The sequence below is a fragment of the Acanthochromis polyacanthus genome, chromosome 21 (genome assembly GCF_021347895.1).
Source record: "Acanthochromis polyacanthus isolate Apoly-LR-REF ecotype Palm Island chromosome 21, KAUST_Apoly_ChrSc, whole genome shotgun sequence".
NCBI classification, from domain to species: domain Eukaryota; kingdom Metazoa; phylum Chordata; class Actinopteri; family Pomacentridae; genus Acanthochromis; species Acanthochromis polyacanthus.
This window is the reverse complement of record NC_067133.1, coordinates 28,067,187-28,078,781: the sequence shown is the minus strand read 5'-3', so window position 1 is coordinate 28,078,781 and position 11,595 is coordinate 28,067,187. Positions and strand designations below refer to the sequence as shown.

Here is an 11,595-nt window from a genome sequence, read left to right as displayed (position 1 = left end):
AGGGGACACCCTGGACAGGTCACCAGTCTGTCACAGGGCTACATATACAGACACACAATCACACTCACATTCACACCTACGGGCAATTTAGAGTAATCAATTAACCTCAGCATATTTTTGGACTGTGGGAGGAAGCCGGAGTACCCGGAGAAAACCCACGCATGCACAGGGAGAACATGCAAACTCCATGCAGAAAGATCCCAGGCCCAGGCCGGGATTTGAACCGGGGATCTTCTTGCTGCAAGGCGAAAGTGCTAACCACTAGCCCACTGTGCAGCACTACAATAATAATAATAATAATTATTATTATTATTGTTTGGGGTTCTTGCCACCACATTTCTTTTCTATGCATGGCCAGTAGAACCCACTAGGGGGCGGTACAGTGTAATTTCTCTTTCTATCACTGGAACTCTAAAGCAGGAGGTCAGAAGTAGAAACTTTCTGGTCAGAAGTCGACAGAAGAGTTAAACTTTTACCCCCCTAATCTGAGGCAGGAACAATGTCAATTTTCTTTCAAAATGTAATTATTCTGAATATGAATATAGTATATACACAAGGAGTCTGCTAAAGTGAACACATTTAGAGAAGAGCTCAATCATAATAGAGTACAAATACAGAAAACGTTCCCACAACATTGACTCCAAGTTCTGATAATGGTAAAAGTAGAATATTTTAATCCAATGTTTAAAAATGCTTTGAGGATATTTCTCATTTCAAATAATGTCCCTTTGAGGGTAAAAGTGGAAAAACGGCTTAATTGCGACATTCAGTAGGTGTTGTCAGATTTTGTTACTTGATTTAAAAAAGTCCTCAAACTATCATTTTAAAAAGGTTTTTAAGATGTTATGCTAAGACAATATCTTACCAAAAATCAAAAATTAGAGAAAAACACCACAAACCCTTTTCTGTGTTTTTGTATTAATCTGATTTAGCTGTTGTCTCTGTGTATAAAACTGTATTTAAAGTCGTTCAAACTAAGTTTACCTGCAGCAGCTAAAGCATGAACATGTTGCAGACACACTGATGCTTCAGTATTAATCATCTAATGACACCATATGTAATAATATACGAAAATAACAGACCAAAACAATAATTTAATACTTCATTTTGATGCTAATACTTATTGGATCAGATTCAACTTTATTGTCACTGCACAAAGTATGAATATTAAGACAGCAAAAGGCAGTTTAGTGTCCAACCAGAAGTGCAGAATCATAAGTAAAGTGCATTATTTACAGTATAGTATACTCTGTGTTACAGTATAGACAGAATTAACATACTTTAGCTTTATCAGATGTGATAGTTGTCCTTAAAATTGAGTATTTTCACATTTTTGTGTTGGCATTTTAACTTAAATTAGGTTTCTGAACTCTTCTGTCACCCTTGTCAGTACTATTAACCATACCTAATCTTATTTTATCATTTCTTTTTTCAATATTAGAGAAAACATCTTGTTTTTTGGGTTTTTATTTCTCCTCTCAGGGCAGCACACAAGTAGCTACATAAATAAAAAACTTAGAGCAGAGCTGCTGCAGTTTTTTTCTCCCGACACGGTAAAGATAAATATATTTAGATAAAAGGATTTACTTCATTTAACATGCTTGCAGTGAGTTGAGTATTAGTGGTACTCCAGTATTTGCTAGAATATAGAATTAATTATTGTATTTTGTTGAATTTTTCAGTATTAATGGCTCTTGTACTAACTGTCAACATGATTATTTAACTAATATGTTAATCTGCAGAATAGCTTGTTATCATGTATATTTGATACCTAAGGAATGATAATTAAAATGACCTTAAATATATTTCTACCATCTACAATGGCTGTTTTGGGAGTTTTTTTTGTTTGTTTGTTTATTGCTCTGTGTCTTATCTGACATTAACATCTCTGTGATCCTTTGTGGGTTAAAAGCTGAACAGGACAAGAGAAATTCAACTCTGACAGCTTAATTTCTCCACCGATCAACCTGTTAAACTCAGTGATGTCCGCTGGCCGGTGTTGTTCAATCACAGGTGAACTCTGTCACCTCTCCAGCCACATCCTTCCCTCTCCTGTCACCGCGGCCGGAGAGGGTCAGTGAAAAATTGCACAAGTGAGTTTTAACAGCTTGTTCAGCCTGAATAATTCACCGTTTGCTGAAGTCTGGCAGCAGAGAGAGAGGGAGGGAGGGAAGCAGGTTGGAGGGTGTTGAGACCAAGCTGGCAGTCGGATCTGATGGCCGGTTAGAGCTGAAACTGAGACGACAGGGGGAGCTGAAACCTGACAGTTGGCTGTAGTACTTTAAGTCATGTAGAACAAGGAAGTGTGCCAGGCTGAGTGGGAAGAGAGGAGGGATGACATGCAGCTGCTTTGTTCCTCAGACTTACTGGGTTTCTGATGAAGAGAAACAACAGAGAGAAGGCAGGAACCCGATTTATAAATTATATGTAGCGCAAAGTGCAGGTGTAGTTTAGAGGCAAAAGTTCAGATGCAGTTTGGACGCAAGAATTTAGACAGGGGAAGGAATTAAACATGTTAGTGGATATGTAAAGATGGTTTTACTGAGAGAAGAGGATGCTACTACTCAGGGCTAATTGGTTTAGTTTTGCAGCTTAAAGACATGATAAGATAAACTTTATTAGTCTGAACATAAATGTGTGCAAAATGTTGCTCAAAATGACACAACATCAGACAAGCAGTGTCTAAAAGAGTATTAAGCAATAAAATATAAGTATGATGCATTACTGAAATAAAATAGGTAAGATAAAATTAGGAAATTAAGAGTCACAGACTTTTGAAAAAGTAGGAAGGATAAGATCAGTTTTATTAGTCTCAAAATAAATTTGTGTGCAAGATATTGCTCAAACTGACACAACAAAAGAAAAGCAGTGCGTAGAAAAGTATCGAACAATAACATATAAGTACGAAACATTACTGACATAAAATAAGTAGCCAAGAAAAGGAGATTAAGAGTCACAGACTTTAAAAAAAGTGAAGGAACACAACACAAAGTAAAACAAATATGATATGATAAACTTTATTAATCCTGAAGGAAACTCTTGTGTCAGACATTGCTAAAAAAAAAGTAAATAAAAATTGATGGAACATAACAGAAACAATGCCTAAAGAATTCAGAATCAATAAGATATAAGTGAATTGAAATAAAAAATAATTTGCTAAAATAAGGCGATTAGGAATCATCGACTTTAAAGTGAAGGAACACAACACAAAATAATACAAATATGATAAGATATGATAAGTGTTTGGGGAAATTTGCAGCTGCAAAGACAAAAGCAGCAAACATTTAAGAAATATCGATAGAAAAATAAAATTAGAGTGAAGCAACACAGCATGAAATATAACAGTTATGATACGATAAGCTTTTTAATCTGCACTTGGAAAATTTGCAGTGGTGCGTCTACAAAGGGGATAATGCAAACATTTTAAGTAGAAACATAAAAGTAAAATGAAGCAACACAACATAAAATATAACAAATACAACATAATAAATACAATAAGACTTTATTAACCCTACAGTGGGGATATTTGCGTTCTTACAGTTGCAAAGCGGACAGTGCAAACATTAAGAAATATCAGTAGAAAAAGAAAATTGAGCCAAAAGCAAACCTATAAGTACGAGTTCATTTGGTCACATTACTGTCAGAGGTAGTCACTGTAGCTGTGGTTGTGATGTTTGTTGATGAAAAGTGTTGCAGCAGATGCGGTAATCCAAGCATGCGTAAGTGTTTTTATTTTTATATGAATGCTGTAAGATGTTTACCAGACACAAACACGCTGCAGTCAGACATGCTGCCTCCGTTATCCAGCTGGCCAGAGTCAGACCGTCCTGGACGACTCTTTGCCATCTTATCTGATTGTGCCTTCTCATTTGGAAAAGTCTGCAAACTACCCGTCTACGCGCTCATGACAGCCATTACTCAGTCTGAGGCTGCGTCAGGGCTTTAAGCAGGGCGCGGCCTCCAGTTCAAATTGCAAACCTGCATTAGTCCAGTTAATAGACGGCTCCGATTATATTTACAAACCCACCAATTAGCAGCTGTATAAACAATGGGATGAAAATAGATTTGTGGAAATCGCCTGCTATGCGTGGCCACTGATACGCTCTGGAACCATCACTCATTAATGAGGAGAAGCTGCACACAGACATCATAAGCAGAGGCTCAGGACTGATGCTTGTTGGGGAACAGAGGCGGCGCTGTCATCCTCTGCATTATGGATAGAGTTCCTGCACAGAGGCCCACAAAGCCCATTCAGTCGTCCTTACACGCCAGTTAAATCTTTCACGATGTTCCTCCCGGTTCAGACTATCAGGTGGCAACATCTCCCAGCAGCCTCCAGAAACACCGGGAAAGAGTCAAAATATGAGCTTTAACTTGAGGTTTAACTTCACTTCAGTTTGTTATCAGCTGAAGATGGGGTGCACATTAAAGTTTCACACAGACTTAATCGGTAAGCTGAGCCGGACACTCCTGTCTTGATATGAGTTTTTGGTGACAATGAAGCGAGGCCATCAATTATTGAAGCGCCATACAGACAGGCAGGCAGGCCGATGTGTGCATCCCAGAGGGTAATCCTGACTGTTAGCAGCCACAGAACGGATAAAGAGACCAAAAAAGATCCTTTATTTTAACTTCTGACAAGCTTGTTTGGTGCCGACATACACCATCGTTCAAACATTTATGGTCATCCAGGCAATTCCATGTTTTCCATGAAAACCCACACTTTTATTCATGTGCTAACATAACTGCACAAGGGTTTTCTAATCATCAATGAGCCTTTAACAGCATTAGCTAACACAATGTAGCATTAGAACACAGGAGTGATGGTTGCTGGAAATGTTCCTCTGTACCCCTATGGAGATATTCCATTAAAAATCAGCCGTTTACAGCTAGAATAGTCATTTACCACATTAACAAGGTCTACACTGGATTTATCATTCATTTAATGTTATCTTCATTGGAAAAAATGCTTTTCTTTCAGAAATAAGGACATTTCTAAGTGACTCCAAACTTTTAAACGATAGTGCATATGAACTGAAGTTCCTATATATTAGTTACAGTTACTCTAACTGAGTTAAAGTTGCTCTAATATGAGTTGAAGTTGCTTTAAAATGAGTTAAAGTTGCTCTGTATTAGTTAAATTATTCTGTTCTATTCTATTCTCTAGATTCCTCCGTATGTGGTAATTCAGATATTGCACAGATTCTTTATTGATATAAGAAATACGACTAAATTAAACCCTGTTACCTCACTGAATACGTTATTATTAATATATATAAATATATTTTAACCCTGAAAACATAATCAGATGATGGATGAAAAAATCTCTAAAATGTATGAATTTCTCTTAAAACAGCCTCTTTTTATGATCTCTGGACTCACATGTTGAATGCTTTCTTTTTTTACTGTGATGCTTAAAATTCCTCTACATTTTTAAAAAATAATTTAATCAGAATTAAGACGACAAATAAACTCATCTGATGCGTCTGTTAGGTCTAAGCAGCTGTTCAAGGTCCTGGCAGGTGGTGGAGCTGCTTTCAGGCCGCCATAGTAGGAGAATATCTTCCATGTTCACCTCCAATAACTGCTGCTGTTTGCCTTTTTTCCTCAGAAACTCATCTCCATCCTCCTCTTCTCCTGCCGCCGCCCTTGAGTCCAGGTAATCTTCTTGTCACTTTAGCTTGTACTTCTGTCCCACACCAGCACATCCAGCAGCCAGTGTCGACCCGCTGCTCACGTTCCCTTCCTGTTTACCACTTCAGCTCCTGAAACTCAGGGGTCACGGCTCCATTGTGTGTCTCCTGGCTTTTGTTACCGACTGGCTTCCCCTCGTAGCCGTAGCCGCCTCCACGCTCAGGTCTTCAGAGATGAAGCTCAGAGCTGATAGCATCAGATATGGATGCAGAAGGTCTAATTAGCTCTGGGCCTCTGTACAAGTCCAGGGTTTGTACAGGTTTATCTGTGAATTAGGGGATGGACAGTTAATCAATTTCAAACTGCAGTTTGAAGCGATGCACTTAGCAAATCACAAAGTCTGCAGCTTAGAATATACATTATGCAGAGCATCTGAACCAGAGTTTAAACTGTTATGTCAGAGCTTTTACAAATTCATGCTGTTCTCCTTCTGCAGAGGAGTCAAGCTCACGTTCGTTCAGGTCCACATTCAGCCCAGTTTGATCTGAAATGAGTCAGACCAGTAAAATCACAGCATGATAACCTATAAATAACCACAACTCCTAATGTTTGCTTTGTTTTAGTGCAACAACAAAAAAAACATTCTGAAAATGTTCACATTTAGGGAATTATCTTTTTACAAAACATCAAAACAACATGAAAGTTCATATGTTTTGTGTCTTTGTAGATAAACTGTGATCTTTAAGTTGTAATGTGTAAATGATAAACTGAGGCTGAATGTTGTTGAAACTGAATTTAAGAAATGTCAGATTTTTTAATGATGTTCTGTAAAAACATAATTCCTTAAATATGAACATTTTCAGAATGTACTTTTTCCACTAAAACAAAGGAAACATTAGGAGTTCTGGTTATTTAGAGGTTATTCTGCTGTGATTTTACTGGTCTGAATCACTTTAAATCAAACTGGGCTGAATGTGAACCTGAACTAAGATGAGTTTGACACCCCTGATTTACCGAGTCTCATTCAGCCGAATTCTCAGACAGATTTTCAACCGTCTCCCATGGAAACTTTAAACAGGACACAGATTTTTCATTCTCTGCACTTACAGGATTCATGGGATTTAAATTAACAACTACCTCACCGTTCACACACCCACTAGCAGCGCCAAAATACAGAGTAGTAGCAGGTTTTTTCCAGAGCTTCCACTCCGGTGCCCGTTCAATTATCCGTATATTACAGGGACAACCCAACCATTACTGCAGACACCTGCTGCTCTGACTGCGGGACAGAACCAGGCATTAGCATGAAGTCATGCTCCCAAACGGAGGAGACGTGGTCATTCCTCACATGAATGTAGACGCTTTTGAGTTTTAGTTCTTCCACTGAGCATGTGGAGGTCCTTGAGAAAATCAGTGCCAAATAAGGAAGTAACGTCAGAAATTTGACATAGAATGAAAGAACTTTAGTCCAACTACTGAGATTTAGTCATTTATGTAGAGGGATCCGTGTGAGGCTCGGACTCTCATTTCCTTACAGAATGTGTTTGCATGGCCGACTGTCTGATCTCACATTTGATTTTTTGCAAATGCGTCGGGTTTTGTGTGTGTTTTGTTTGCTTCGCCTGAACAGCGCCGGGTTTTATTTACAAAGCTGAGGTCAGGTGTCACTCGATCCAACCACGGTGACACTCAGGTGGTCATCAAGGTGACCTCCTCTCTCTGAAACACACACACACACACACACACTGGTACTGTCTACACACTCTGTCACAAACCCTGTTCTCTTACACCTGACACTGTCTGACATCCAATCTGGTTCACCGGTGTGCTGGATAAGTGTAAGTGAAGATTTAAGGACACCTCTGAACTGCAAAGGTGTGTGTGTGTGTGTGTGTGTGTGTGTGTGTGTGTGTGTGTGTGTGTGTGTGTGTGTCTGTGTGTGTGTGTGTGTCTGTGTGTGTGTGTGTGTGTGTGTGTGTGTGTGTGTGTGTGTGTGTGTGTGTGTGTGTGTGTCTGTGTGTGTGTGTGTGTGTGTGTGTCTGTGTGTGTGTGTGTGTGTGTGTGTGTGTGTGTGTGTGTCTGTGTGTCTGTGTCTGTGTGTGTGTCTGTGTGTGTGTCTGTGTGTGTGTGTCTGTGTGTGTGTGTCTGTGTGTGTGTCTGTGTGTGTGTCTGTGTGTGTGTGTGTGTGTGTACAGTATATCCCCATGTCTGAGCTGAGAACGACCTCGAATACAAACTGTCAAAACGAGCCACTAACTTGGGTTTTATTATTTTATTTTCTCAGTAATTTGTGTACATTTATTTGGGCGATACAGCTTTTATGATCTGTCTAAAACATGTAAAACAAACAAACAAAAAAACATGACAAAGATGAGGATGCATGTGAACCAGAATGAGTCTTGCAAAATAATTCAAAGGTTTTAATCTAACTGGTTGGAAAGTGACTAAATGACTGAAGTAGGAGCCCTTAAAGCGTTCAGATAAGGGTGGCAGGGAGACCGGATCCAGTTGTAGAGATGGAGTCCAGATGTTTAGGACAGGACCATGGCCTGGAACTCTGTGGGCAGAAGAAACAGCATTAGGAAGGTTTATATAGATCTACTGGACCTTCCTCTTCTTCTCCAGGGTGGCTCTGCTGATCCAAATTGTGTAATTATGCAGGAAATAGAAATCTTCTCACCGTCTGCTCCAATCCGACCGTCGCTGTCATCATCGGCAGCACACAGGAAGGCTTTGGTCTCCTTGTCTGTCAGAACACGAGCTCCAGGAGAAAACCTCTGGAGGAAAAACCTGGTGGATGCAGAAACAGAGAGACAAAAATTAGAGATAATCTTTAATAACACCTGGACAGATAACACAAACTACAAATGCAGACATCAGGGAGACGGAAATGGAAGATCCTTGGGAATGTACACACATGATTCATGGTGCAAATTATTAGAAATGTAGATTTTTTTTCTTCAAATCAGTAGGTTTATCAAGCAAAAGGTTCCTGTCTATGGTTGTCAGGCCACAGGACAAAACTTCCAGGAAGCAGACAGGCTTTTTTTTGTATTTGTCATCTGTTAAAGTACACATGTGAAGCCTCAAAAGTTGGATAAACTAATGCTGGATGAGTGTCTCCTCGTCTCTACATCCTTTATATTCTAAAAACTGTCTGTAAATCAACTGTTCTCTCCATTTCAGTCTTGTCTTCTTGCCTGTTGGAGCTTCTGACCTTTCCATTTTGGACACATTTTGGACAGGCTGTTTTCTGAACTCACTTGAGCTCTTCCTCCTCGATAAATCCACTGCCATCATTGTCCAGGATCCCGAAAACCTTCTTCACGTCCTGAGCGCTTTTCTTGCTGAGGCCACACACTTGGAAGAATTTCTTTGGACAGAAGGAATCTGCAGCTGGAGGAAGAAATCGCAGTGAGTCTGACAACAAGTAAATGCCAATATTTTGCATGAGTCACGTCTGGAGTTTTGCTGCTCGGCTAGAATTACAGCAGCAGCAGCTATAATAATCTGCAAATCCTCAAACTGTTTAAATTACAGACACAAGATAACATATAACTGAAGAGGTGTTATTAAGTAGGATTTAAGTCACACAATCTTCTTACTCAGGATTTCACATCTTGAAGAAGATAATAGTCATAAATGCTGTTTTAGAAAAATTAGAAGTGGTAAAATGAAGTTACAAGATCAAATCTGGGCTCTTAAGGTCCAGATAATGCTCATAAAATCATTTAACCTTGTACAGCAGCACTATATACATATTAAAGTTTTGCTGTCTTATCACACAGCAGCATCTCCTTTTGTCCTTTGGCTCCACACACACAAACTGTATATATATTTGATATATATTGGTGGAAAACGATACCTGGCAGTCCTTGATAGCACTGTCGATGGCATCAGCAGAAAGGATAGATGAGAGCGACATTTTATTCCTGTAGGAGGAACAGCCATGGTGAATTATTAAAACATGAAGACAGGTGCAGCACAAACCTTCTAAGTTGATGGAGAGCAAACTGCGTCCAAGTGACGGTAAAGTTCAGTTAAAGCAGCACAAAAAGCATGCACATTTTATTAGAAGTCAATGAATTCTTTACAAACCGCCTGCAGCAGATTTAAATGATGATAAACTTTTCCCTTCTTGCTTTGGCTTCTGCTGGTAATTCTCATCTTTTACGCACGCAAATATTCGCCTTGTCCTTCACTTTACACACAGAAACTGCAAAAAATCTTTTAAAACTAATATAAAAGAAGCCTTTTTCCATTTTTAAAAGCCTCCCCGCATCCACGCAGCAACTTACCGTGTTCGTGGGGTTCTCGCCCAGGTCGGTGATCCAGCAGAGAGGTAAGGCTATGTGGTGACTGCTGTCCGTCAAGGTGGATTTATATAGGTCTGATTGCTGTGACAATAGGGATTGCTTGAGTTACCTGTCTGTGGATCAAGTTCTAACTGCCCGCCCCTGATCCAATTTCTCAGCTAACTAATTAACCTTTACTATTTATAACGCCCAGGGGCAGAGAGACCGGAGCATGGGCATCTGTAACGCCCTTGTAAATAGCAAATATAGTTTAAAAAGCGCATTCTTCTCCCCATCCTCCACTCCCCTCCTGCCATCCCAACACCCCTCCTCTCACCTCTACAATTATACATACAGTAAATGCGGGGAGGCTGTAATGTAACTGCAGTCCTCTCTCTCTCATCCTTTTCTCCCTCTCTGGCTGTTTCTGCCCCCCACCCCTCCACCCCTCCATGCAGATATCCTTTTACAGGCAGCAGTCCCCAAACGAGCACATCTGAGCCACATCCCTGTGAAAATATGCCCTTATCCTTACATCTGAGGTCTTTCCATGTCCGTTTTTGTTTTGTTTTTTTTTGCTGTACAGCTCTGCGCAAGGATGTTGTTTCTCCTTGGCAGCAACAAAACAGCATTAGCTGAAGATTATTTGGTGATTTCAGAGGTCAACCATGAAAACCCGCCACATCTGCCCCAGTTCACGAGTCCAGTGATCTCCAGTTAAACCTGCTGTGACCCAAAGCTTACAGCTGAATGTCAGGGACGCCGGTGCTCTGTAACTTCTGACAGTCTGACGCTGACACTGAATCCTTCGTCAACTGTGCTGATTAAGAGGCCCGAGGTCACCTCTGCTGATGGTGATGATGATGATGCATAACGTGCGGCGTCCCAGGTATTCCCATGCATCCTTAAAACCGAGCAGTCAGAAGTCATGAGAGTCACACGGAGCTTTTATTCCGTTTGTGACTTTGCTTCGTCTCGTTTTTATGGATTTTTTTGCCTCCCTAATTGCAAAACGACCACTTCAGTTTGTCCTTTTTTTCTGAGGGCATTTGTGGCCTCCAGCGGTCTGACACACAAACACAATGCAGGGGTCATTAAGCACATTTCTGGGAGAGTGGGTCACTGCAGCAGGACGCAGGAGAAGAAGGTATTTCCTCTATTCGATGAAGGACGCAGGAATTCAGACACACAAGATGTTATTTCTGGAGCATTTATTACTTAACTAGTTAGTCTAAACGCATAAAGTGAGTCCCACCGAGATTTGAACTCGGATCGCTGGATTCAGAGTCCAGAGTGCTAACCATTACACCATGAACCACCCTGTAAGTAGCACCTTCCTAGCAGTGCCTCCAAAATAGGTGCAACCCGACCCCTGGGGATATTCTTAATGATCGCCAAAGGGGGCACAATAGCCCCGGGCCACCTTTCTCATATTAAAAGTCAACCACTTAACGTGCGTGCATGTGTACTTGATGCACGAGCGAATCTTGGCACAGCTCCGCCGTCAGCTGGCGAACAGCAGCAGGTAATGTGGCCCCGGTGCCGTGTCGTGACATGTGCGTAAAGATCGTCTTAAACGTTATTAAAGGTCCGAGGAGAGAAAAAGCACTGTAATATAGACTCTGTGTTAAGAATCCCTCCCAGTTTGAAGTAGAAATATTCGAAA

The 11,595-nt window shown here is 40.4% G+C and overlaps 2 protein-coding genes and 1 non-coding gene across 3 annotated transcripts in view; 1 reads left to right on the top strand and 2 right to left on the bottom strand.

Moving 5' to 3' along the window:
* Positions 1–7,891: 7,891 nt before the first annotated feature.
* On the bottom strand, positions 7,892–10,272 carry pvalb8 (parvalbumin 8). The gene is made up of 5 exons (XM_051941066.1): positions 9,933–10,272; positions 9,501–9,566; positions 8,898–9,032; positions 8,315–8,424; positions 7,892–8,191 (listed from the first exon to the last, which is right to left on the bottom strand). The coding sequence occupies exons 2-5, from the start codon at positions 9,557–9,559 to the stop codon at positions 8,166–8,168; spliced, it is 330 nt and encodes a 109-aa protein (XP_051797026.1). The 5' UTR covers positions 9,560–9,566; positions 9,933–10,272; the 3' UTR covers positions 7,892–8,165.
* dxo (decapping exoribonuclease) overlaps positions 9,636–11,595 on the top strand; it is a 6,201-nt gene continuing 4,241 nt past the window's right edge. The window contains 1 exon segment of the mRNA XM_051941524.1: positions 9,636–9,663. Coding sequence (XP_051797484.1) covers positions 9,636–9,663 — 28 coding nt within the window.
* trnaq-cug (transfer RNA glutamine (anticodon CUG)) lies at positions 11,175–11,245 on the bottom strand. The gene has a single exon. It is a non-coding gene; the product is annotated as a tRNA-Gln (tRNA).

What these genes read in the sequence shown, in the direction of transcription:
- pvalb8 (XM_051941066.1), bottom strand. Translation starts at nt 9,559, where the DNA reads ATGTCGCTCTCATCTATCCTTTCTGCTGATGCCATCGACAGTGCTATC. An exon ending in ATCGAGGAGGAAGAGCTCAA is followed by an intron (nt 8,425 to 8,897) that starts GTGAGTTCAGAA and finishes TGCATCCACCAG; the next exon opens with GTTTTTCCTCCAGAGGTTTT. An exon ending in CGGTCGGATTGGAGCAGACG is followed by an intron (nt 8,192 to 8,314) that starts GTGAGAAGATTT and finishes TTCTGCCCACAG; the next exon opens with AGTTCCAGGCCATGGTCCTG.